This window comes from Perissodus microlepis, chromosome 11, assembly GCF_051167445.1.
Source record: "Perissodus microlepis isolate ML-2025 ecotype Zambia chromosome 11, ASM5116744v1, whole genome shotgun sequence".
Taxonomy (NCBI): Eukaryota; Metazoa; Chordata; class Actinopteri; order Cichliformes; family Cichlidae; genus Perissodus; species Perissodus microlepis.
In genome coordinates, this window is record NC_140471.1 from 26,375,574 (window position 1) to 26,398,971 (window position 23,398).

General features: G+C 39.8%; 2 protein-coding genes across 2 annotated transcripts; one reads left to right on the forward strand and one right to left on the reverse strand.

The window, feature by feature from the left end:
• Positions 1-470: 470 nt before the first annotated feature.
• Positions 471-3,858, forward strand: LOC146378052 (uncharacterized). The gene is made up of 8 exons (XM_084944670.1): positions 471-598; positions 850-950; positions 1,066-1,150; positions 1,346-1,530; positions 1,603-1,693; positions 1,796-1,931; positions 2,263-2,502; positions 3,587-3,858. The coding sequence occupies exons 2-8, from the start codon at positions 882-884 to the stop codon at positions 3,642-3,644; spliced, it is 864 nt and encodes a 287-aa protein (XP_084800796.1). The 5' UTR covers positions 471-598; positions 850-881; the 3' UTR covers positions 3,645-3,858.
• Positions 3,859-4,988: 1,130 nt separating this feature from the next.
• Positions 4,989-14,871, reverse strand: zc3h12aa (zinc finger CCCH-type containing 12Aa). Its single transcript, XM_084944880.1, has 6 exons — positions 14,588-14,871; positions 13,178-13,611; positions 12,580-12,719; positions 9,086-9,320; positions 8,840-8,946; positions 4,989-8,713 (listed from the first exon to the last, which is right to left on the reverse strand). The coding sequence occupies exons 2-6, from the start codon at positions 13,549-13,551 to the stop codon at positions 7,671-7,673; spliced, it is 1,899 nt and encodes a 632-aa protein (XP_084801006.1). The 5' UTR covers positions 13,552-13,611; positions 14,588-14,871; the 3' UTR covers positions 4,989-7,670.
• Positions 14,872-23,398: the final 8,527 nt, after the last annotated feature.

Consider the following 23,398-nt stretch of genomic DNA (forward strand, 5'->3'; position numbering starts at 1 on the left):
TCTCCTGGAATCTCCTGCATGTTCTTGAGACTGTGCTGGGAGACATAGAAAACCTTCTGGCAATAGCACGTATCGATGTGCCATCCTGGAGCATTTGGACTACCTGTGCCACCTCTGTAGGGTCCAGGTATCACCTGCAGTGACACTGATCTTGGCCAAATGCAAAACGAGTGAAAAACACAGTCTGAAAGGAGAGAATTTATTTATTTTTGTATCAATATTAAGGATTACCTCTCCAGTTTGACAACATACAGACTAAACAGGTGGGTGATGATACTGAATCCTTCTTCCTCCAACAGATGTAACAGTTGCACTAAATGTAGAGGCTTATTCACATTGTTTATCAGACTCAGTAAACCATATGTAGCAGTTTGGATACAACCAGATAGTGTAACTGCACGACTAAGAAGATTAGACTAGATTTACCTCCCGGGCGGTCGTCAGCAGCGCTCACACAGAGCTGGCGCATAGCAACAGGTCAGTGAGCCCTGTGTGGCACATTAGCCTTCACCATAGACTGGGACAGAGGCCCTTTTAGCAGAGATGGAAGCTACCATTTCCCTATGACTTCTAGCCTACAGTTAAGCTTCTACAAAAGGTCAGTGTCCTGCTTGAAGTCATAAGCTTTCAACCACATTTTAATTTCAATGTGGTTTTTGAGTGTGTTTATGTGTTACGAGGGCATAGCCTGGTAGCATTGACCTACAGATGGTACAACCTATTTTTTTCTTAGAAAACCTACAACTAGCCTTGAGTTTTCCGTAACCAAATCCACTCTTTTGTAAAGACATAATCTTTCAGCTGTAGTACTTACTGTACTAAAGAAAAACAATTCATTTGTCTGCTCAGGATAGCACAATGTGAGAGGACGGTGCTTTAACATGACAGTCCTATGGGCTGTGTTTACGTGGGCAGTCAAAGGGATACTCTGCACCTGCAGGTTCCTTTGGGTGAGTGTATGCTCATTATATTCACATCTGGGTAATCTGCTTACATCACAGTTTAATGAAGGCTCTTGTAAGTGGTGATTATAAAAATTTTAATCAGTGTTGATCTGCATTGCAGATATGTCCATACAATGCTATCAGATTCTTACCAAGGGAAAACCCCATTACAGAGGGCAAAAGCCATCAGTTGAAACAAGTTGTGGGTAAGAAACTCATAAAATCAAAGAGTGATCACCAGCACATTTAAAATATCTTAAAAATATTTAGTCAACTGTTAAACACTCAATTTCACAGTTTATTTTCTTAAAGCCTCTCTTCCTCCTTATGTAATCCTACTTCACATCCCCTTTGCTAATGTGCAGATTTAGATGATTACCTTATTTGATGTTATTTGTCAGGTGCCGAAAATAACAGGATTGCCGCCATACCAGGTAGCCCTGACCGTACATTTGCCCTCCAGAAGAGACTGACCAAAACTGAAAAAGAGGTGCTATCACTGAAGACCAGGATTGCTTGTGAGAGAGCATCATGGGAAAGGAGGTTTACAGAGCTGAAGAGAAAACAGGAAGAGCTGCATAATCAGGTGTGTTTGTGTGTGAAGTTGTGTGTGGGTGGCTGAGGTTCTGTAATTATACCTTTGCCTCCTTTCCCTCAGCTGGAGTCTGGAGTGTTGGTGAAAGTGGGCAGTTACAGTGACCAGGGAGAGTCAGGAGTGGACAATGGAGAAGCATTTGAAGAGTATTCAGGTAAATGGCAGTAACACAATTATGGCAATGACAGAACAAATTTTCATATGCGCATCCTTTTGTATTTAGCCATGATATCGGCTGCTAATGTCTCACGAGCAGGCGGCCTCCATCAGCGCAGAAGGTCTGAGATGTCATCAAGAAGTGATAGTTATGAATGCAGTTTGTCAGGCAGCCAGTTATCTTCATCCTCAGCACAGAGTTCAAGACCTTCCTCCTCCTCAACTTCAGCCTCGAGGTATTGCTTTCAAAGAAACAGTTTGGCAGAGAGTTGGATAAAAAATATTCTTATATCTATGCTCAGAAGTTTAACTGCAAACAGTGGAAACAGCAGGGACCATTTCAGAGTCATGTGAGGTCCTGTGTCCTATTGAAAATGTATTATGTAAAAAATCGTTCGGCAACAGTTATAATCTTCCCTCTTAAGAAATGCACAGGGTGTATATTCAAAATATAGTTCAAAAAGCAAATTTATTGATTACGTGGAATATATTTTAGGATCATAATTCCTGATTTATTGATGTGTGTGATTTTCTTTCTATTCACTAAGAGAAGTTTTCTTTCTGCAGTGTGAGATCATGGAGGAAATCTCAAGGGCCATATCGAGTTTTTGTTCCTCACTCCCCGATGGACTTACAGCTAGGCCATCGGGTCAGGATCATGCTGCCATCTGGGAGGATCAGCACAGGAGTAGTTCGTTTCCTCGGTCACCTGCAGGGGGAGGTAGATCTCCACCTTGGAGTTGAGCTGCAAACTCCTGATTCAGGGCTATGTGATGGGAGCCACCTGGGACACAGCTACTTTGAATGGTAACCAATGTCATTTTCCTACCTGCCGTACTCAAGCAACATGTACATGTTTTTGCTCTAAGGTTGTGCACCTTGACATTTAGTAATGTACTGTGATTTGGATGTGTGCAGTAAGTAATGCTTTTTACAATAATCTCAGTACCTATTTAAATTCAAATGCTTCTAAAACCTTTACATTTGTTTTGAAGCGTATTTACCTTAAGCACCATTCTTTCACACAATTACACAATGTATTAATACATTAACTTTGATGGATTTGATATTCCATGATTCAATATTTCACCCATCTCAAGGGTTTACATTAAATGATATGAAAGCAGAAGAAAATCTCTGAATACATAACATGTTGAACCTTGAAGCAACACCAAGAGACTACATAAGCATCTTTCAAGTGCCACAGCTTACCTGATAAATGTGGCTGACCATGTCACTGACCACGCCTTACCCATCGTCTGATGGTTGCTTCCAGCTCAGATTATCTCAAACTGGTTTACCGAACCTGAAGATGAGTTCACTATAGTCAAATGTTCTCCACAGTCACCAGATCTCAATCTAATAGACCGTGTTTTGGATGTGGTGAAATGGAAAACTTGCATCATGGATGTGCAGCTGACACATATGCAGCAACTATCTGTGAATATGGACCAAAATGTCTGAAGAATATTTCTTACAGCTTATTAAATTCATATCATGAAGAAGTAAGGCATTCCCGAAGGCAAAAGAAGGTCCAACATAATACTGCAAGGTGTGCTACAGCATCTCCAATCCTCTGGATGCCGTATATGTGCTGCACATGCAGCTGTCAGGTCATCTTAGCTGTCTTAAATTACAGCATTAAAGGCATGAGGTGCAACCTTGTAATGTGAACTCACTTTCCTACAATAACAAACTTGACTGACTGCGTTTGGAAATGTTACTTAAATGTAGTATTTTCTTACGAGACTGCAAAAAAACAAAACAAAAAAACAACAATAACAAACACACGACCTCCGCGACATCTAAAATATTAAAATTATAAATATAAGTTTGATTTTCTAACGTATAGTCTGTTTGAATAGTAACTTAATTTCCTTTTTTTTCCCAGCAAACCTGGATACGGGGCTTTTGTACCTTTCCACAAACTACTAATGGCATGGGAGTAACAAAAATACATACATCTTACCAAGCTCGCCATCGACTAGAGGACCAGGTGAATACAGAGCAGTATCATCAATCTGACACCGCAGCATAATGGTACATTTACACATGCATCTTGTCTGTGAATCGATATCAATTTCCTATTCACAATAAAAACATCAGTTCAACAAACAGTGCTGTGTGAAGGTTAATGTGTTACCAAGTAACTGATGATTGTTTGATGAACTAGTTTAAGTCTCCTAAAAAAATACCCCTTTCTCTAATGCCAAGAGAAATGCTAAATATCAAGTACACGGTCAAGTTTGGCTAAAAGCCTTCAGGTATGAGATTATTACTTGAAGCCGGTATCAGCATGACAAAGGAAGAGGCCATCATATTACAGGCCTGTGAAACACAACCTGTACTCAAGCTTTCATGTTCCTTGTCTTAACTGACAAAGTGACTCCATGTTGCAGAGAAATTGTCCAAAAAATAAAACATTCTTGATAAGCTAACAGCTATGTTTAAACAAAGGCTTTGAAGCCCAAGGTTGTTTGAGTATGCTAACCGAATTCCCTGTTTACACATCATGGTAAATGGCTTGTATTTGTATAGCGCTTTACTTAGTCCCTATGGACCCCAAAGCGCTTTACACTACATTTAGTCATCCATATGTTCACACACTGGTGATGGCAAGCATTGTAGCCACAGCTGCCCTGGGGCGTACTGACAGAGGCGAGGCTGCCGGACACTGGCGCCACCGGGCCCTCTGACCACCACCAGTAGGCAACGGGTGAAGTGTCTTGCCCAAGGACACGGAGACCGAGACCTTCCGATTACAAGACGAACTGCCAACTCTTGAGCCACGAATGCCCCCACATCAAGTAAAACATGGGACACATGTGTGCGAACATTGCACAAGTTATAGAAGTAAAGTTACATAAAGTAAATATTTACATTCATTCAACCGTAACACCCCACTCTAGCTGGTAATGGTAACTGTGTTTCTTGATTAAACAAATATTATTGTTGCATCTCCTGGATAGTTGGCATAGTTTAGATTTTTGAATTATCAAAAAAAAAGAGAAAAGAATCAAAAGCCAAGAAACAGAAGTGGTCCATCGAGTCTCAAAACAACATTAGATAACAAAGAATTGACATGTTGGGTAATATCTGCAACTCTGTGAACTTTAAAAATACACAGGACATTTCTCAGGGATATAGTCATAGAGTTAAGGTGTGAGAAAGGTTGGTGTATTTCCACAAAACGGTTACATATCGAGGTTTTGGAAGGCTAGCAGCTCTGTGAGGCTACATGTGAGCTACTGACCCTGCACACAATGATTATAATACCAATAACCGCAGCGATTAGCATGTTAACAGTTATAGTTTTCAATGTGCATTAGCATAATGATGATTCCCTTTATTTTAACATAAATCTAGTGTTCATGCTGCTTTAAAACAGCAGCATTTTGTTTAATTAATTCGTTCACAATTACCTTATTAGCGTGTAAAACTAACTGAGTTAAGGTGAGCGCTACATTGGAGAAACCAATAAACTCCATATAGACTTTGAAGTTAAGTTAAACGATCTGTCCCTGCAACCTGGACAATATAGAGAGAAATGGAAAAGTTGACTCTTAATATAAAAAACAACTCTCACCTTGTACCAGCATCAGTATGGATATGAGGCCTTTTCCCAGTGAGACAAATTACATCTGCAGGGACTGGTGATGCATGAAGTGCAAGATCCACCAACCGCATACCAGCTGTTTATTTTCTTTTGCAAATCCATTTCATGAACGCCGTTGAGCTGTAGCGTATCCTGTCTTTCATTGGGTGTAAAGTGGTAGCTGTGGACAGCAGGGCCAGCAAAGACAGCCAATCACACTTACATTCACACCAACAGCCAATTTAGAATCACCAATTAAACCAACATGCATGTCTTTGGACTGTGGGAGGAAGCCAGAGAGAGCCCACACAGGCATGAGGAAACATGAAAATTCCACACAGAAAACTGGATTTAAACCACTGGCTGGCTCTCCAAGCAACAGTGCTAATCCCCGTCCCTTTGTGTTGTAATAGACTTCACACATATTATTATTACAATAGACTTTAATAGGTAGTGACAATGCATTTCCTAAATATTCTTACAATGAGTTCTAACACTAAACATTTGAAGTTAATGATCCAATATAAGAATAGAGAATACAAATCATTTATGAGAACTAAATTCCATAACTGTCATTTTTATACGTTATACTGTAGTCTCTCCTACACACACACAGTTATTCAGAGAATGATTCATGAAGCTGATTCAGGTTTACAGAACAAATGATGATGACACATCAGCAAGTTCCTTTTGCTTGGGTCAAAGCCATTTTTTAAGTTCAGTTTCAATTTCCTAGCAAGATCAGCATTTACACTGTATGGTAAAAACATGCAATGTTAGCTTATCTTTGTGAACTACATGACTTTTATATTTACTTATGAAGCTCACAGAGCAAGGACACCAAAAGGTATTTCAGAAGTGGGGAACTAAAAGCAACAGAGTCGCTCTTTGGAGAGACGTATGCCGTGAATCAAACTACTGACTTTATACTACAGAGAAACATGCCCTCTGTGATGTAACCAACTACAGGTTTTCTCATGCCAGATCTCGTCAGGACAGAAACAAAATGCTGACAGGTAGGAACACTTCAAAATTATTGATATATCAGATGAAATACTCTTGAAAGTTTAAAGTTTGAGCTGGTTAATAAAGGAGAAACAAAATTCCCGACCAATAAAAACAATTTAAAAATGCAGCAGGACATCATGCGTTGCCTTTTCTAATGCAAAAACTCAAAAGTCACGATAGAAAAAATTCAGATAACGAATTCAACAATTAACTTTATTTTGGAAACCTCAGACAGAGGTGTAAAGTGGATGACTCAGTGCCTCTTTAGCTCCCAGTTTATGTTGAGGTGAGATCAAAGACTACCTTAAGCCTGCACATTTAAGATGTAATTTCCGAAATGCTGAAGGTTGGATAGATGCAAACATTTATTAAACATACGAGCTATGACAGAGACAGCATGCAGGAGTTCTATTTAGCTGTCTTTTTGTGGTGTTGTCTTTACAGTGAAGTAGATGAGCAGGATGTAGCTCTGAGGTTAACATGTTACCCTTACATGTAAAAGCTCTCTGGCCTGAGATGGAGAGGAGACATAGAGCCAACCTCACAGGGTAAATGCACTCCTAGTACTGGTTACATCAGGAAGGTCAAACATGCAGATCTATCTACTGTGGTGATAAGAAAGCAGCTGAAAATACCTTCTGTGTAACTTGTGTGACAAGTTACCATTGCATGAGCGTTTGGTGTCCTCATTTTCTCCGTCCTCACTTGTCATGTTTGTTTAAAAAAGAAAAAGAAAAGCAAGATAGCAACATCAAAAATGCTCTCAAAAAGGGGACTTCCCAAACCAGTTGGTTATGTCATGGTGGCTGTATCCATAGTTAAAGGTTTTTATAGCTCACCTACATAATTAGCGTTTCATTTTTCTTTTATTGTGGTATCTCAGCTACGTTGCTTTCAATAATATTTGGAAGCCTGGGTACTTTTCTGGACTGACTGCCAGTGTTTTTTAGTATACTGCAACTGTCCCTCGAAAGGATAATACTTGTCTGCAGGCTGTTTCTGAAGAACTAAGATTAAAAGTAGCACATAATACAGCAACAGGTTATTTCATGAGAACTTAACTTTGATGCAATATGCATAAACAAATATGCATAAATGTAACCGTTTTCCATCTAGAGGCACTTTTTATCCAAAACATGGATGACAAAGACATATGACTCCAGTGTCATAAAAAATATGTATAACCTATAACAGATTAACTAAATCATTCATAAATAAAACAAAATGTTTCATTTTTACAGTATAATAGCACATTGCACAGAATTAGTTTTTAAATGACTCAGCTATAGGCACTATGCAACCTTCTGAAAAGGTGATAAGGATGCTATTGAGGTCAAGGCAAGTAGTAATGACAGGTCTGAAAGAAGAATAATCAGAAAAGATCTCTTTGGGCTTTCAGCTTCAGTATCTCTGCAGCTAGTTTCTCAGCATTCATCAGATTTGGAAACATTTCCATGACAGTATCCACCAGATGTGGGTTGAAGATAGTTTTGAGCTTGTTGCGGAGTTCTAACCTTTGTGAGTCAAATGCAGCAGAAGATGGTTGTTGTCCCCTTGAATAGTACTGATGACTGTTGCTAGAGCAGCAAGAATTGTGGTAGTGTGAAGAATGAGTTGAAGAAGGGAGGCTATTTGGTCTGCTGGCTTGTGGTAACCCCTGAAAGGGATCTGACCAGTAATGTTGCTGAACATGGGTGCCTCCACTGTACTGGAAATGGCTGGGGAGGCTGCGCTGGTGGGAAGCAGTGGGTGTGAGGGCATTTGGGTGATAGGTGCTGTATTGGGGTTGTGCCTGAGAGTCCATGTTTCCATGAAATTGCTGGTGAACTGTCGAGGGCACTGCATGAGAACAGCACTTGCAAGGCTGATTGATGTTATTTTTCTCTAAATGTACGGGAGAATTTGTGGCTCCAGGAGGAGCACTCTGATACTGCGGCCTGAGCTTCTTTGAGTTGCGGAGGGAATGCGAAATATCAGAGTACTGACTCTCAAAAGAGCCAAGGCCTGAATCCAGGTACTCTTGAGACATGTTGGCATAGTAATGATTTGGCATCAAGTGCAACCCAGGCCACTCTTTCTGACACTGGGTTCCTGTTACAGAACACGGCATGTGATTTGGATTGTGTCTAGGATCCTCCCAGTACAGCAGCTTATTTTCACTAACCTGAGAAGGGGGTGAGGAAGTCTGCTGATCTCTTTTGAGCTCTTTGTTGGAGTCTCGAGGATGAAAATAGGCATTTTGAGCAAGTGTGGGATCAGACTGAAGCTGTCTGGGTGACAATCTGGCATTTCTCTCTTCTTTTACAGTAGAAATCTGGGCTTTCTCTCTCAGTTCATCAGCCAACGACAGATAGGGTTGGTTTACCCGCTCAGGATGGTAGAACTTACACTTTATGCCATACGTGCACTTTTTCTCTGTGATGGAGAAAAATAAGACACACAAGCAAAAAGATTTTTTGTTGATGAGATCTAATTTGGACAGCACATTCTCTGCTGCAGAAGAGGGTAACACTTCCTAATCGATATGCTAATCGTACCTACCGTATGGACAGAGTTGTCTCTTTTGCTCCGTAGGACGAGGCTTTTTCCGAAGGAAATTGTCAAGGCTGGGGCCGTGGCGACCCAAAGGGTCATCTGGGGGCATGAACCTGTAGAAAAACACAAAAATTGAAGAGTTCTTCATCCACTTGTACAACTCTGCTGTAAGCTGCAAATTCTTTTTCTGGAAAATTCACCACGGAAGGAAAATGTGGTATTTCACAGGCACATACAGAAGAACAGGCTTACTTGTCATTCACAAAGGAGTACATGAGCAGCCTCTCTTCAATGCATTTCTTCCACTCAGGTCTTTCTGCTTGGAGGTCTCGGTAGGTGTCGTTGGATACGATTATTCCATCGGACTCATACGCCAATTTGATAATAAAGCGGTCATCATAGCAAACCACTCGCTTGCCCCCAACACGGCGTGATGGAGTAAAGACAACGATTTTCCTTTTTTCAAGCTCCAGCAGAATGTGTTGATCTGAAAGTGCAACCAGTAATCAGTTACAGATCGAGGAGTTGACATTTTACGCTGTATTAAAATGATTTCTTGTATTCAACTGTACTGTGACACATTAAAAAGATGTGGATTTATTGAAAGATGCATGCCAAACCACAAGGTCAAAACAAAGTTTGTACAATTTTAACAAGGTTGAAAGTTAATATTTGCCTTTATTCTTTGAAAGAGCTTCAACTCTCTCAGGCAAGCTTTCTTGTCATTTCTTTATGTAGTCTTCAGGAATAGTTCTCCAGGCTTTTTAAAAGCTACCAACATCCAATAAGGACTTTATTGGATGTTGGCAGCCTTTTGTTCCCTTCTCTGTGAAGAGCATCCCACACTCCTTCCATAATGCTGATTTCAGTGCCTTGAGACAATTGTTGTTGTAATTTGGCACTATATAAATAAAACTAAAATTGAATTGAATTTCTAGGCCTGGGGAGGTCATTGTATTTTTTTCTTTTCTATCCAGGTATTTCTTTACAAACTTGGTAATGTGTTATGAATCACTGTCATGCTGAAACATGAAGCTGCTGCCAATCAGACACCTCTGGGATGCTATTGCATGGTGGATCAAGATTCTGACAGCACTTTTCTATGTTCATACTTCCACAAAGCACTGGATGAAATGCAGGCCAAAGCCATGACAGAGCCTGCACCATGTTTTACAGATGGCTGCAGACATGTACTGTTGCACCTTTCTCCTGATCTCTTCTGAACAGAACCAAAAATTCTAACAGGATTCATCACTCCATAAGACCTGTTGCCACTGATTTTCAGTCCAGGTATTGTGTATTTTGGCATACCTCAGCCTTTTCTCCCCGTTTCATTTCCTTAAGAATGGTTTTTGACAGCCACCATTTCACTGAAACCATTTCTGACGAGGCTTCAGTGAACAGAAGATGCATCTCTCTGGGCCTGTGTCAGATCTGGATTTTTTTCCTATTTCTTAAAGACACGACTTTCAGATATACTTTGCGTGCTTTAGATTTTTTTTAGGCCTGACACTTCTCCTTTTGTCTTCTGTTGTCCAGGTTCTTCGAATTTAAAGACATGCTGCAAAGATATGCCACATTTTCTGCTAATACCTCTTGGGAATCTACTTGTTATTGCAAAAATACTGGACTGAAAATGAGCAAAAAAGCAGGCAATTTCTAGAGAAAAACTTTGAAAAACCTTCATAAACCTTGGAGAATGATTGCTCAAGACCACTGATTTTTTGGAATTAGAACATAAGGAAATGAGGGGTAGCTTAAGATTACTCTAGATCATGCTACGTGCAAGCTGAGTGAATAAATGCACGACAAAGACACACACACACGCACACGCAAACACACACACACACACACACACACACACACACACACACACACACACACACACTGATAGTGCTTCAAAACAAGTTAAGGGTAAGTGAAATGAACCTTGAACTCTGTGTGATGAACAAAAGATAGAAAACCTTATGTGATAGAAAAGCACTTTTCTAACTTCTGTCAAAACTTAACAACTTACTGTAAATAGATACCAGTAGTTAACTACAACATCAAGTACATTAGGTGTGGAAAAAAAAAACAACACAAAAAAAACAAAACAAAAAAAATCCCCATCTCTACTTCCCGATGGGACTTTCCCATGAGTAACTACATGGTGATTTTTACTTCCTTGTTCAAAGATTGAAAAAAGAACCTTTGGATTGCTCCACCCAGGCTGCACAGCTATTAATTCTTGAGAGCAACAAGGGGCTTATGCTCCAGGATGTGCCATCCTTTTTATTTAGTTGTTGTGCTGCAGGTGGTAATATTTACACAAAGATACACTGACATTATATTCATCTGGGCTTTATAAATACATGGACATAAGTGAATCAGTTGGGATAAATTTAGAACTCTATTATACACGACTGTCTGTGATTACAATATTGTAACCACCCAAAAACAGTCAGAGCGACTCATTTAAGTGTATTTCCACTTTCCCTTCCATGGCCTGGTATGGAAATAATTTATGCTGGCCAACTAAATAATACCCTGTTTCACAGCCTTAACTTTTTTTGCATAGATGTATTAGTTTTTCTGTAATATCTCCAGGCTCATGTGGCAATTATTCATGAATACAGAATTATGTGATAGAATTTCTAAGTTTTCATTTCTTGCTTAAAAAAATCACCTCTAAAACTCACTGTATAATATAGTATTTGTTTCTGTACTAACAAAGAAAAAAGCGTGAGTGGGGGAAGAAAAAAAATATCATCTTAGCACGACTTGTATGCAAAAACTAGAATAAATGGCAACCTCTCTGTTACAATAATTGTGTGGGCTTATTTCATTTGTTTCAGTTCCTTATCAGTAAGAATTTGTTACCTTCTGAGTAAAACAATCAGGCTACCATTTAAGAACATCTTTAGTGATTTATATCCATTTTAGCTACTTTTTGTTCTAAATCTATGGGTAAACATTCTGATTACAGTGTGGTTATGGCAGGATATACCCTGCAGATATTATCTCATTGTACAGAAACTGAAACTTTAAGAGGCTAACATAGTTGGTACTTTAACAGAAGTGATCAGCTTATGTTGTAACCATTGCATGTGCCACACACTGAGCCCGGAGGGGAATTTTTTGTATCTTTTGTCTTATCTGACAGCTCAGAAGGTGTGGTTCTCATTCTCCTGGATTCACTGGTCTTGCCTGCTGCCAGGAGACTAAAATATAAACTTTTAGTCTTCTCTAACATTAAACTAACCAATAATGAGAAAATTAGCAGATGGTAGAACCAGACTGACTGCTAAAAGCAGTCAACGAATTTTCAATTCTAAGAATTTCTTTCATTGACAGCTTACAATGGACGCCTTTTTACACATACAAAACCTGTTCTTTATTGGCCTGGATTCAAAGAGAACACAAGCACATCAAAATATTTTGTCAGCGATGCACACATGTGATATAGTCAGAAACTCAGCTATTGCTCCCCATCACATTTGTTTTTTCCCCCCAGCAATTAGTCAGTCTTAAGGATCTAATTCCATCTTTATGGTCGTGCTAACATCCAGCATGAAAATAATATCAGATTCATTTCTGTTTGAATCAAACCTTATTTGTCAATCACACCCCGTGTGAAAACTGCTTTTTGTGTCACCAGTATTAACCTCATTTAACTTCGCCTCACAGGGATGTTAGGCTGAAATTTGTCCCGTCTACTTGATGGGAAACATCTGTCTGCTTTGCTTTATTTCTGCCATCCTCACCTGTCAGGGGAGCATCAGCTCTGGGCAGCTCTTTGCGCCAGCTGGGAACGAACACAGTAATGCTAGTATGACCTCTGTCAAGGAAGAAGTTCACCGCCAGCTGAATCCCTTGGCATGAGAATACTTCCTTGTTGCCATGACTGTGAAAAAAAAAGAAGCATAAGAGATAACATGGGTTCAGTTAATCTGACCGAAAATAATCTAATCTAATTCATAGTCAAAAGGAGGCTTAACAAATTACACTGATCTGAGCAAACACCACATCTTCAAATGCTGCTTAGAAGGAATCTTCCCTCTGGCTATTACCCAGTCCGAAAGTCACATATTGCACATAATTTCTGGTAAAAGGTGGGGATTCTGAGTAGAGGATCTAGAATTTGCATAATGTCTCAGCGGTCCATGCTAAAACATGCACGGGCAGTGCAGTCAACACCTCCTTTAAAAAGTCAAGTCACACGACATTGTAGGAAAATACAGAGTTTAATAAGACTTTGAAAAATAACTGTCCTTATTCAGAAAGTGTTCATAGCAGCTGTGACATTCATGGATTATGATTTAATCTGATAATCTACAGAGCAGGAAGTATCATCAGGATTACCTCATGGCAACATTGCTGCCGTCAATAACAACAGGCCTCAATTCTTCGTCCGGTTTGTTTTGGTCCCACAGCTGCGCTGTGTTTTTGCAGGACCCAAGAGCCCAACTGGGAGGCTGCAGGGAGTCGTTTTGGCGTGTGCTCCTCTCGTCACTGTCAGAGCTGGAAATGCAAGGTACACTGCTGGTTCTGTTCCTAACGAGCTCTCCTAGCACCGCATTAGTGTCTGTGCTTAAGCCCAGTTTCCTCAAAGCAGCCATGATCTCTGATGGGGTGTAACCCAACTTCCTGAAGAAGTCCACTCTGAGCTGGAACTCCTCACTGTCTGCTTCCAGAGAGTCTGAAACTGAGCTCAGGCTGGGAAGAGCCTCGTCCATCCTGAAGCATCTGAGCCTCTTTTTTTCAGGAGCATAGAAGGTGAATTACATCAACTTGGCCTGGGTGAAAAAAATATGATATTCCATTAGTTACCAAAGGAGTTGTAGCTCATATAGTCTGAAATTTTACAAAGAGTAAAATAAAACATGATAATACACATTTCAGTGGCTGCACTAACCCATTAATTACATACCTCAATATTCTGTAATTTGTTTTATGTATGCTTCAACAAAATTCAGCCTTACATATTTGAAGTTTATAAAAACTCTGGTGTCCCAACAAGATTTTTAGCCCTGAACTGACACCTCAAAACCAATTCCACCAACTTCGCCTTGTGAGATTAAGTAATCTTTAAAGATTTATACAGGCTACTAAAGTAGTAGAGTATGGTGATTAATGGATTAAACATTTAGACAAGTTAAACTGAATTAATCTTCTTCAACCTGTCATTTCTTAAGGATAACGCCAATATTTTTGGCACACCCTGCTGCTTTAATTGAAAATGCGCTTCCTTCCTCTCTTCTCGTAGTCTTTTGAACTATAGTGTAAAAAAAAGAAACAAAGAAACAAGACATATCTGACGCCCAATGGACACTCTCCAGCTGCATATAGCAAATTACGGTGACAGCCTCCAGATTAAGCACTTTCAGCAAGTAATATTACTTTTATTTTTAATATCTTCTTCATAGACATGTCAAGTTAGTTCTTACAGGCTGTAAGAGGCCTGTTGCAACATATCCTACTGTAAAGTTAGATCGCTTACTCATTTTCTTTTTACGCAAGTCAGCAGATCAGAAAGTAGTCCTGCCCTGCTCTGTGTAAAGTAGGCTACTCTTCGATAGCCCATGTTACACACAAATAAACAAACAAGGTAGAAAAGTGTACCTCTACCTGTACTGTACACGCCGACTTTACCTGGCACAGGTAAGAGCTCAGTTAGCCGTGCTACTAACGGGACATTTCCCCCGCTAAGCCCGATCGACAGATCACATTACAGTCAACAAATCTCACCGCAGAGGCGAGCCGTCATTTTACCTGCTCGGTTTCCTTCTGTTCTATTTAACAGCAGAGGCCACTTAAAGTTCGAGTTAATGTTTGGAAGCACTCTTAACTTTGACGCTGTTCCTACTTCATACAGTAGCACCGCCCTCTTGGAAATGATTTCTTCTCCTCTTCCTCCAGGCGCATGCATGCACAGCCATGAAAAGATTTGAATATAAGAGAGATACGATAAGGTGTGCCTGTTTCCGCTGGCTGTCACTCACTCACTGTAGTATTCAAGTTTTTTTTTTCTTTTTTCCATTTTTCAGCAGCAAGAAGAAAGAAAGTCTGAAATATCGCAAAGAGTATCAAATAGCTCACGTTTCTAGTTGCTGTGTCCCCTTTAGGCAATGCGCAATAAGCCCGACCTCACAGCACTCTTACTGTATAGCGTCAAAAAATAGAGCTTATTTGTTTTTCCAGTCAGTCTAGAGCTAAAATCGGAAAATGACACCAAACCAAAGTCAGTACGATTATATGTTATGAAACTGTAATTACAGGTAAAACTGATCTATGAAATATTTTGTCTCCACGTTTTAGTTAATTTCCTTTTTTCTGAGTATTTGCACGTTTATATGGTTATTCATTTAATTCAATATATGCGTGTGTATTTTTAATAGTTTAATATTGTACAGAAGCAATGTCTCGCCATAGTTTTTTTTTTATTTATTATAAAACAGAAATATATTGTCATGATCCAAATATACGTTTTTTAATGGTTGTAGGCAATGGGATGATTGTTGATAGGACAAATTAAATAAATAGGACACGGCGCCCCCTCGTGGCCCCGGAATAGTATTGTGAGTCAAGATTAAATCATTATGCAAGCATGACGAAATTAGAGTTGAACATGTGGGAAAAAAGCAATCGACCCTAAACGTAATGTGCTCAAACATTTGCAATCACTGATTTTTTTTCTTCACACTGGAGGATTTTCCAGAATGAATGTTCAGTTTAAGGTCATGCCGGAGCATCTCAGTCAGATATAATCCCTAAATTTGACTAGGTCACTCCAAAACCTACATTTTGTTTTTTGAGCTATTTAGAGGTGGACTTCTGTGTGTTTTGGCTCATTATCCTTCAAAACCCAAACTCAGGACATTTTCCTTCAGCAGTTTCTAGTAGGCAGCAGAATTCATGGTTCCATCAATTACAGCAAGTCATCCAGGTCCTGAAGCAGAAAAGCAGCCTACCACTACTATATTTGACTATATTTGACTATTGCCATGATGCTCTGTTCATGAAATGCTGTGTTAGTTACCAGACGTAACAGGACTCAAGAAGAAAAAACAGAAGAGAAAAAAAGCAAAAAAGAGAGCAACATAATAAACACAACAAGATCGCAATAATCTAGCTAACAGTAAATAACAGTAGATACTAAATATTGAATGTTATTGCGCAGCACGCAAGATCGATAGCACACAATGTCCTTTGCAGCCAAGAAAGGTGTAGTTTGTGTCTGTGAACACCCGTGTGTACACCTGTGAGCACGAGCACGCTTGTATTCAAAAGGTTTCTCCATGTAACAATCTGCTAGAGGGTGTGGGGAGCCATAGCCCCGTTCCCCAGGGCATGAAGCAGGCATGGAGGAGATCCAGGCCCCAGACATCCAGAGGCCCCATAGTGCGAGAGCCCAAGGAGGACCATCGGAGGGGCAACTGGGTCACCCTCCTGGGAGGAGCTGAGGAGAGCCCCAGACGACGGGTCATCCAGCAGCCACGGAGCAGAAGCCAGAGGGGGCTGCAGTGATGTGCCCGCGGACATACTCTAACCCCCAGGTCCAGGCACCACCTGGACCTGAGGAGAAACCACACCCAGGAGATGCCACCCTTTTCCCTGGGCTGAAGACAAGCAGACGGCCCCGCGGTAGCAGGGACGCCCCGCATCCCAGACCCCAATTGGAAGGCCAAGATGAGACAAAAGTTCAACCTTTGTCTCATCAATCTACAAAATATTTTCCCAAAAGTCATGGGGATCATCAAGATGTTTTGGAGGGTTTTTTTTGGCAAATGTGAAACAATTTTTTGCTCAGTCTCCTTCTCAGTGTGGCCTGCAGTTTATTAGATGTTGTTCTGGCTTTGTGAGCTCCTGGATGAGTCTTAAATTACTCTTGGAGTAATTTTGGTATACTGGTAACTCCTGGGAAGTGACCAGCATACGCACGTGGAGCTTCACTACTGTCCCAAGTTTTCTCCATTTGTGGATAACGACTCTCATCATGGTTTTATGGGGTCCAAAGCCTTTGTATGGCTTTGTAACCCTTTCCAGACTGATAAATGTCACTGACTTTATTCCTCTGTTCTTTCTGAGTTTCTTTATATGATGTCATGACTTGTTGCATGCAGACATCTTTTAGTTTAATTCACTGTGTCAGACAGTTTCTGTTTAAGCGATTTCTTGATTCAGCAGGTCTAGCAGTGGGATCTGGGTGTGGTCAATGAAACTGAAACAAAATCAGGAAGGGGGCAAATACTTATTCACAGAACTCTTTATATGCACGCACACATATCTACATACATATGCTTATTCATATATGCACACATATGTATATGAATACTTCTGTGTTTTTGACATATGCAAATGTGTAGACTTGAACAGTAGAATGTTACACTTTACATTAGTTATTTATAGGTTATTAAATGCACTATTAAAAAGCAAATTAATAAAATACTAGATTGTATAAATTATATAATTTGAATAGTGTAAACATGCAGAATTGAACACAAAAAGATAATAAAAAGTATCCTGAAAAAGCTTGTCCCTAACTGAGCTATGAAATTTTTAGCATCTAGTTGTGTACACGTAAATGATAAATATGAATAACACAAGCAATGAAATAAAAATATAACGTTTTTATGAAAGGAAGGGAAAGCAACTAACAGTCAAATAATTCTACTCGGTCTTTGGGCAGTGCAGCAAAAACAAATCTACAACTTTTTGTTTTACACAGTAATTTGGCCACTAGATGTCACCGTTGCTTCACAGTTTCCGCTGTGCAGGCTCTGCTCTCAAAGGAGAGGTTATGGGAAACGTTGGTCTGCAGGTGGTAGAGGTTTCAGTGGACTGATGGTTAAGTTGTGCAGTGTGTGTGTGTGTGTGTGTGTGTGTGCCTGTGTTTGTAAACTAGCTTTTGTGTAGAGGTTTAATGGCATGGTCGAGTTGGGATCATACCACGTGGAGCTTGTTAATGGCATACACAGAGTTGAGTTCCAGAGAGTGGAGAAAGTAATCAGGGCCAGTTGCCAGACGGCAGCCTCTTCTGAGGGACCACACCACTGGTCCCAGGTGTCTGTAAGGCCTGATATTACTGCAGGGCAATGAGCTGCAGCCAGCAACTATAAGTTTGGGTATACACACGTACAGAAACACACACACACACACACACACACACACACACACACACACACACACACACACACACACACACACACACACACAGAGATAATTACGCTGACTTTAATTCTTTTTCCCACAGACACACCATAACCTTATTTACAGGTACATCTACTTTAATTTAACACTGGGCATCTGCTTTTTGTCACCAACAGTCCCCACGATGTGACTGAGTACACACACATGCTTATTCAGAGATATAGCAAAAGCACATAAATTTACACTTTCTTACAAGAGGATTATCTCTGATTTTATTTGTGGGAGAGATTCCAGAGGCATAAGCAAGAAACATCTGTTGTATGACACTTGGCAAGAAGCAAAGTTATACAGTGTTTTACTGACGCCAACCTGTAAAAGCAACATTACGGGTACAGTAGTTCCTTGTTGAGTGCATTGTTTTGTAATTTATGGCTAGGCTACAATGGAAGACATTGTTGGCATTCAGAAAACTATTGTTCAGTAAATGCAAATCTTGAATCTTGCTGAGAATCCAAGTGCTCAAGAATGGATGAGCTTAGTGCTCGGTTGTTGTGAACATCAAACACTAATTTTCCTTAACATCTTGGGGGAGGCATTGCCCTGCTCAAAGGCATATCTTTTTCCTCCAGGCAGGTGTAGTTTGGCAAGGCTTGTTAAACCTGAGACAGTTGATCAAATATTCAGCCAGGCTCATTGTGCTGCTGAGAGCTTTTGGATGTGGTTGGGATAGTGCCGTGCTGATAAAACCAGCTTTGTAGTGCCTCAGTGCCGGGCTCTCTTTGCTATTCCTTTCACTGGCTGCCCGGGTCAGCCGTCTGTCAGAAAAATTAATTTTTGTATGATTTCTTTAAAAAGATCCAAAGTAAAGAAAAGGCAGCCTTTAACTGAACTAATCCATCTTATGCCAATGGTGTCAGAGTGATTCACGATTTCCAATTTAGCCATGGTTTGAATCTAAAGTAAATCAGGCAGGAAGGTTCTACCCTTTGTGCAGCCGGACGACAAACCCTCAGTGACAAGAGCTTTCAAATGAACATATCCCCCACATTCATCTTGTTCATTTATTACCTCAGACACACTACGACTTGTCCTACATAGAACATCAAGCAAAGACCTCCTGGCATTGTGTGTGAGTGCAGAGGAGGCAACGCATTACCACTGGATCAGTAGCAACACTATTGATAGAAAATTGGACAAAAGATCAGCAGAATGGAGAGGGTGCACGTTTTAAGCTTGTGTTTAATTAGATTTACTTTGATAAGTGACAACTGAATTCCCAGAGAAAGATGTGAGCAGAAAACCGTAATGTATCAGCTACCTGAGCATGCTGCTCAGGCACACCTGTTCATGTAGATGTGCACTGGAAGCACATGTATCTATCTAAATATCATATACTCTAATTTGTTTTGTTTTCTCTTAATTAGGGTCATTTGTCAACCTTTAGGCCAGCAGTTATTAAAGTGTATTTAGGGCCTCTTTAATTAAAAAAAAAAAAGATTAACCTTCCTGTGTTGTATATATTACAAAATTGGAGAATGTTAAAAGATAGCTTAATGAGAGATGTTTAAATCATATTTTTTGTTTTAATGATGCAATTAATCTGTGAAATATGGGTCACCGAACTCAGCAGTACATCTTAGCTCTGTTAAGAGTTTCAGTATTTTTGTTTTACTACGTGCGACTTGACAACTTATTTCCTCTGAAAACCAGTTTGTCAAGTCATAACTGGTTTTACTTCTCTGAGATACTGCTTCGTCAAAATTTGTTGCATACCAAAGTCGAAGACCAAGATCTTGGATTCCAGATAGTCTTAAAACTTTTAAACGAGATCAGGGCAACACTGAAAACAAAAAATTCCAGACAAACATGCATTCATTGCAATCTCTAAAACATTCATGCCTTGAGATCTTTCACCAAAAGAGAGCTAGAAGGAGAATACTGGACTTATGTTTACTCTGTTGGCAGAACACATACTCTAAATTATAACCATAATTTCTAAATATTGTGTAAAATGGCAGTATAAACATAATACAACGACTAGCAGATCTCATAAACCCACGTTTCATTCACAATAGAACATGTTTTACTATCTCGTGAAAATTATTGCCTCGTTTTGAATTTGAAGGTAGCACTGTTTCTCAAAAAAGTTTGGACAGGCACAACAAAAGGATGGAAAAGTAAGTGGTACTAAAAAAACAGCTGGAGGGACATTTTGCACCTAATGTGGTTAATTGGCAGCAGGTCACTATCATGACTGACTATAAAAAGAGAATCTTACAGAGGAAGAGTTTCAGCAATCTGCAAAAAAACCTGTTCACAAATTGTGGAATAATTTCAAAATTTAAAAAAAAGGAAAAACCTCATTTTCTACTGTGCATAACATCATCAAAAAAACAACACCAGAGAATCTAGAAACACATCTATGTGCAAGGGACAAGGCAAAAAATCAAAATTGGCCCTCAATTTGGTTCAGTTCACTTCAGTTCAATTTTATTTATATAGCACCAATTTACAGCAACAGTCCCTACAGACCCGACAATATGGCTCAGAGCAAGCACTTGGCAACAGTGGGAAACCTCTGGCAAAACCCGACTCAGGGAGGGGCGGCCATCTACCTTGACTTCTCGGGGTGAGGGGAAAGAGAAGAGAGCACAGAAAAATATGATGATATACATATTATGCAAGAGATTAATAACCACTAATGATTAAATGCAGTAGTGATGTTCTGATGATCAAAAGGAAAGTTTTAAGCCTAATCTAAAAAAGTAGAAAGAATAGATGTTTCCCAAATCTAAGCTGGGAGCTGGTTCTATATTAGAGCGGCCTCATAGCTGAAAGCTCTGCTTCACATTCTACTTTTAGAAAGTCTTGGATGGTAAGCCACATAATATCTCTAACAACAGCATGACTTCACATCTGGCACATTATAAAATGAAAAACAGCTAGTATCCTCTGTCAGACAAGAATGGAAAACCATCCCTCTCACAGAATGTCATTTTGGGGGATGTTTTATTGCAATCAAATTCAAAATGGCCTAATTTCTTTCAGTTTAAACTTTTGATATGTTCTCTATGTTCTATTGTGATTAAAATCTGGGTTTATGACATTTTCTAATCATTGCATTATGTTGGGGGTGAGGGGTGGGGGGTGGAGGGTGTCAAGATCCCTGTCTAAATAAATAAACAAATCTGGGTAAATTCCCAGATGATTAAACATGCAATTATTTTGCTGGTAATACCTGAAATGAGTAAAGAAAATCAACAGACTATTTATGCAAGATAATTCATCATTTTATTGGGGGGGGGTTATATTGAGTCTGATTATTGAGGGGGTCATAAACCCCCCACCCCCCCTGGAAATTACGCCCCTGCTTTGTACACATTTCCCCAATTTATTTAGAATTTGGGGCAATAAAACAAGGAGATTTTTGTGCTTTTGGTGTCTCATGAAAATGTATAATAATTCATGAGTGAGCCTTTAACTGTCCAACAACCATGCAAATACTCTGTACTTGAAATAAATGTTGTCCAGCCAGCCATAGATCATTTAAAGATCACTGTGTGTAGGTGTGCTGGATCCCAGTGCAGCTCAAGCCCTTGCAGGTGTAACCTCGGCATGGAGCCTCATCCAAGAGCTCCAACAATGTTCTGATTAATTGTTCCTGTCAGCCCGGGTCATTTAGCCCTACCGGTTATTCTGCATATTACTCATATCCACACTAAAAAAAGGCACACACTGGCAGGAACGCATGTGCTTGCACAGGTAAACAGAGGTGGATACAGTACATACGGTTACACACAGACCCACAGACATCGACACCAGCACACAGAAAGACACACAAACAAAAACCACTTCCAATTCCCGGCCTCATGTGTTATAGCAATTCAGGCTCAGGCAGTCAGGCAACGCTCCAAGGTATTCATTACTATTGATGTCAGAATTCACAACAAGAAGTGATGGCTGAACCTCCTGCAGTCTGTACTGTTTAAAGCCGAGCTCCTCTCCCCCAGCTGTTGCTCTCTGTCTTCAGTTAGGAAGGGAGACTGTGGTGATTAATGCACTCACTGCCAGGATCTCGGGAAAAGAACCTCGAATTTCAGCTGAAGCGCTTCGCTCATATTGTGGTGATTCAGTCATACAAAATTTTCACTGTGGAGCAATCCTAAAAAAAAATAACTGCATCAAAATTGAAAATGGTAACGGTCCTGCATTCTGCCATGTCTCTGCTGCTGTGCTGCTCAAGATGAATTAGGCTGATGCCTGTTTACTCGGAGGATTGTCTCGAATGTACTGCTGTTTCTTCAGTCTCGGCTTTGCTTTTTTTCAAACTTGAACAAGTGTTTATCAATCAAGCAGGTTATGGCCAGAAGGAGCTAAGCATAAAACAGTCACAGTGCATGATTGTGTTTGCGTATGATGGTAGTAGAAGGAAAATAAATAGCCTAATAGTGTTTGTTGGGATTTTATTAGGGAGTTATTCCTTTGTGCTGCATAAAAGAGGTAACATAGTTTCATGGTGTGACAGCTACTCTCAGTTCTTGCATTCACTGGTTGATTACTTTGATGTCTGTTCACCTCGGGGCTCCTGTTCTTGCTGACGTTGCTCAGAACTGTGGTATAAGCTGTATACTGATAACACAAACTTGATTTGGCTTGGTGGAGGGGCTGAACGCTGGAGATAGTGCTCGTCTCAGTGTGCGCAGCTCTTCAGTGATTCCATCACTATATTCAGTGCTTGACTCATAACAACCTGCGGGATTTGTTGATAGAGGCTTTTGTAGCTTTACGACAGAAGCAAATTAATAAATAATAATTAAAGGACTCCAGCTGCAGGGATGGCAAAAGACTCATTAAAAAAAATAAATAAATAAAGATTACAATCAAATAAGCAGAAGATTGGGTTTCTTAACACTAGTCAAATGGGTCATGTTTTAGAAACACTGCTGTCCAGCAGAGCAGAACCACAAAAAATACACACTACTGCGCCAAGAGGACTGTCATTTATATGTAAATTCAGAGGAAGTCCTCTTAAAACATGTAAGTGGAATCAATACAAACCCAAATAATATATAATTCATTTTTAATTAGCAATGCCATTGTAAAATGAATAACTTGTAATACAGGTCTGCGATGCTTATACACACAAATTCAGTTTAATTAGGAGAAAAAAAACAAACAGTAGCACAAACAGGGTCTAATGGTAGTATAACAATAATATGAATGTTTCTGACCCTTGAAATCAACAAATGTTAAGCAATTTCAGTATTTACTGGAGATTTGGTCAGTGTTTGACTTGATTTCGAGGTATTTTATTCAGAACAGAAATGAGAGAAAATGTTTGAGTCAGTCGAGTTGCTTATTGCTAAAATACATAGAATTCATAGGCTTATTAGATTTTTACAGATTAATTAAAATTGTGTGTGATGACTTTAG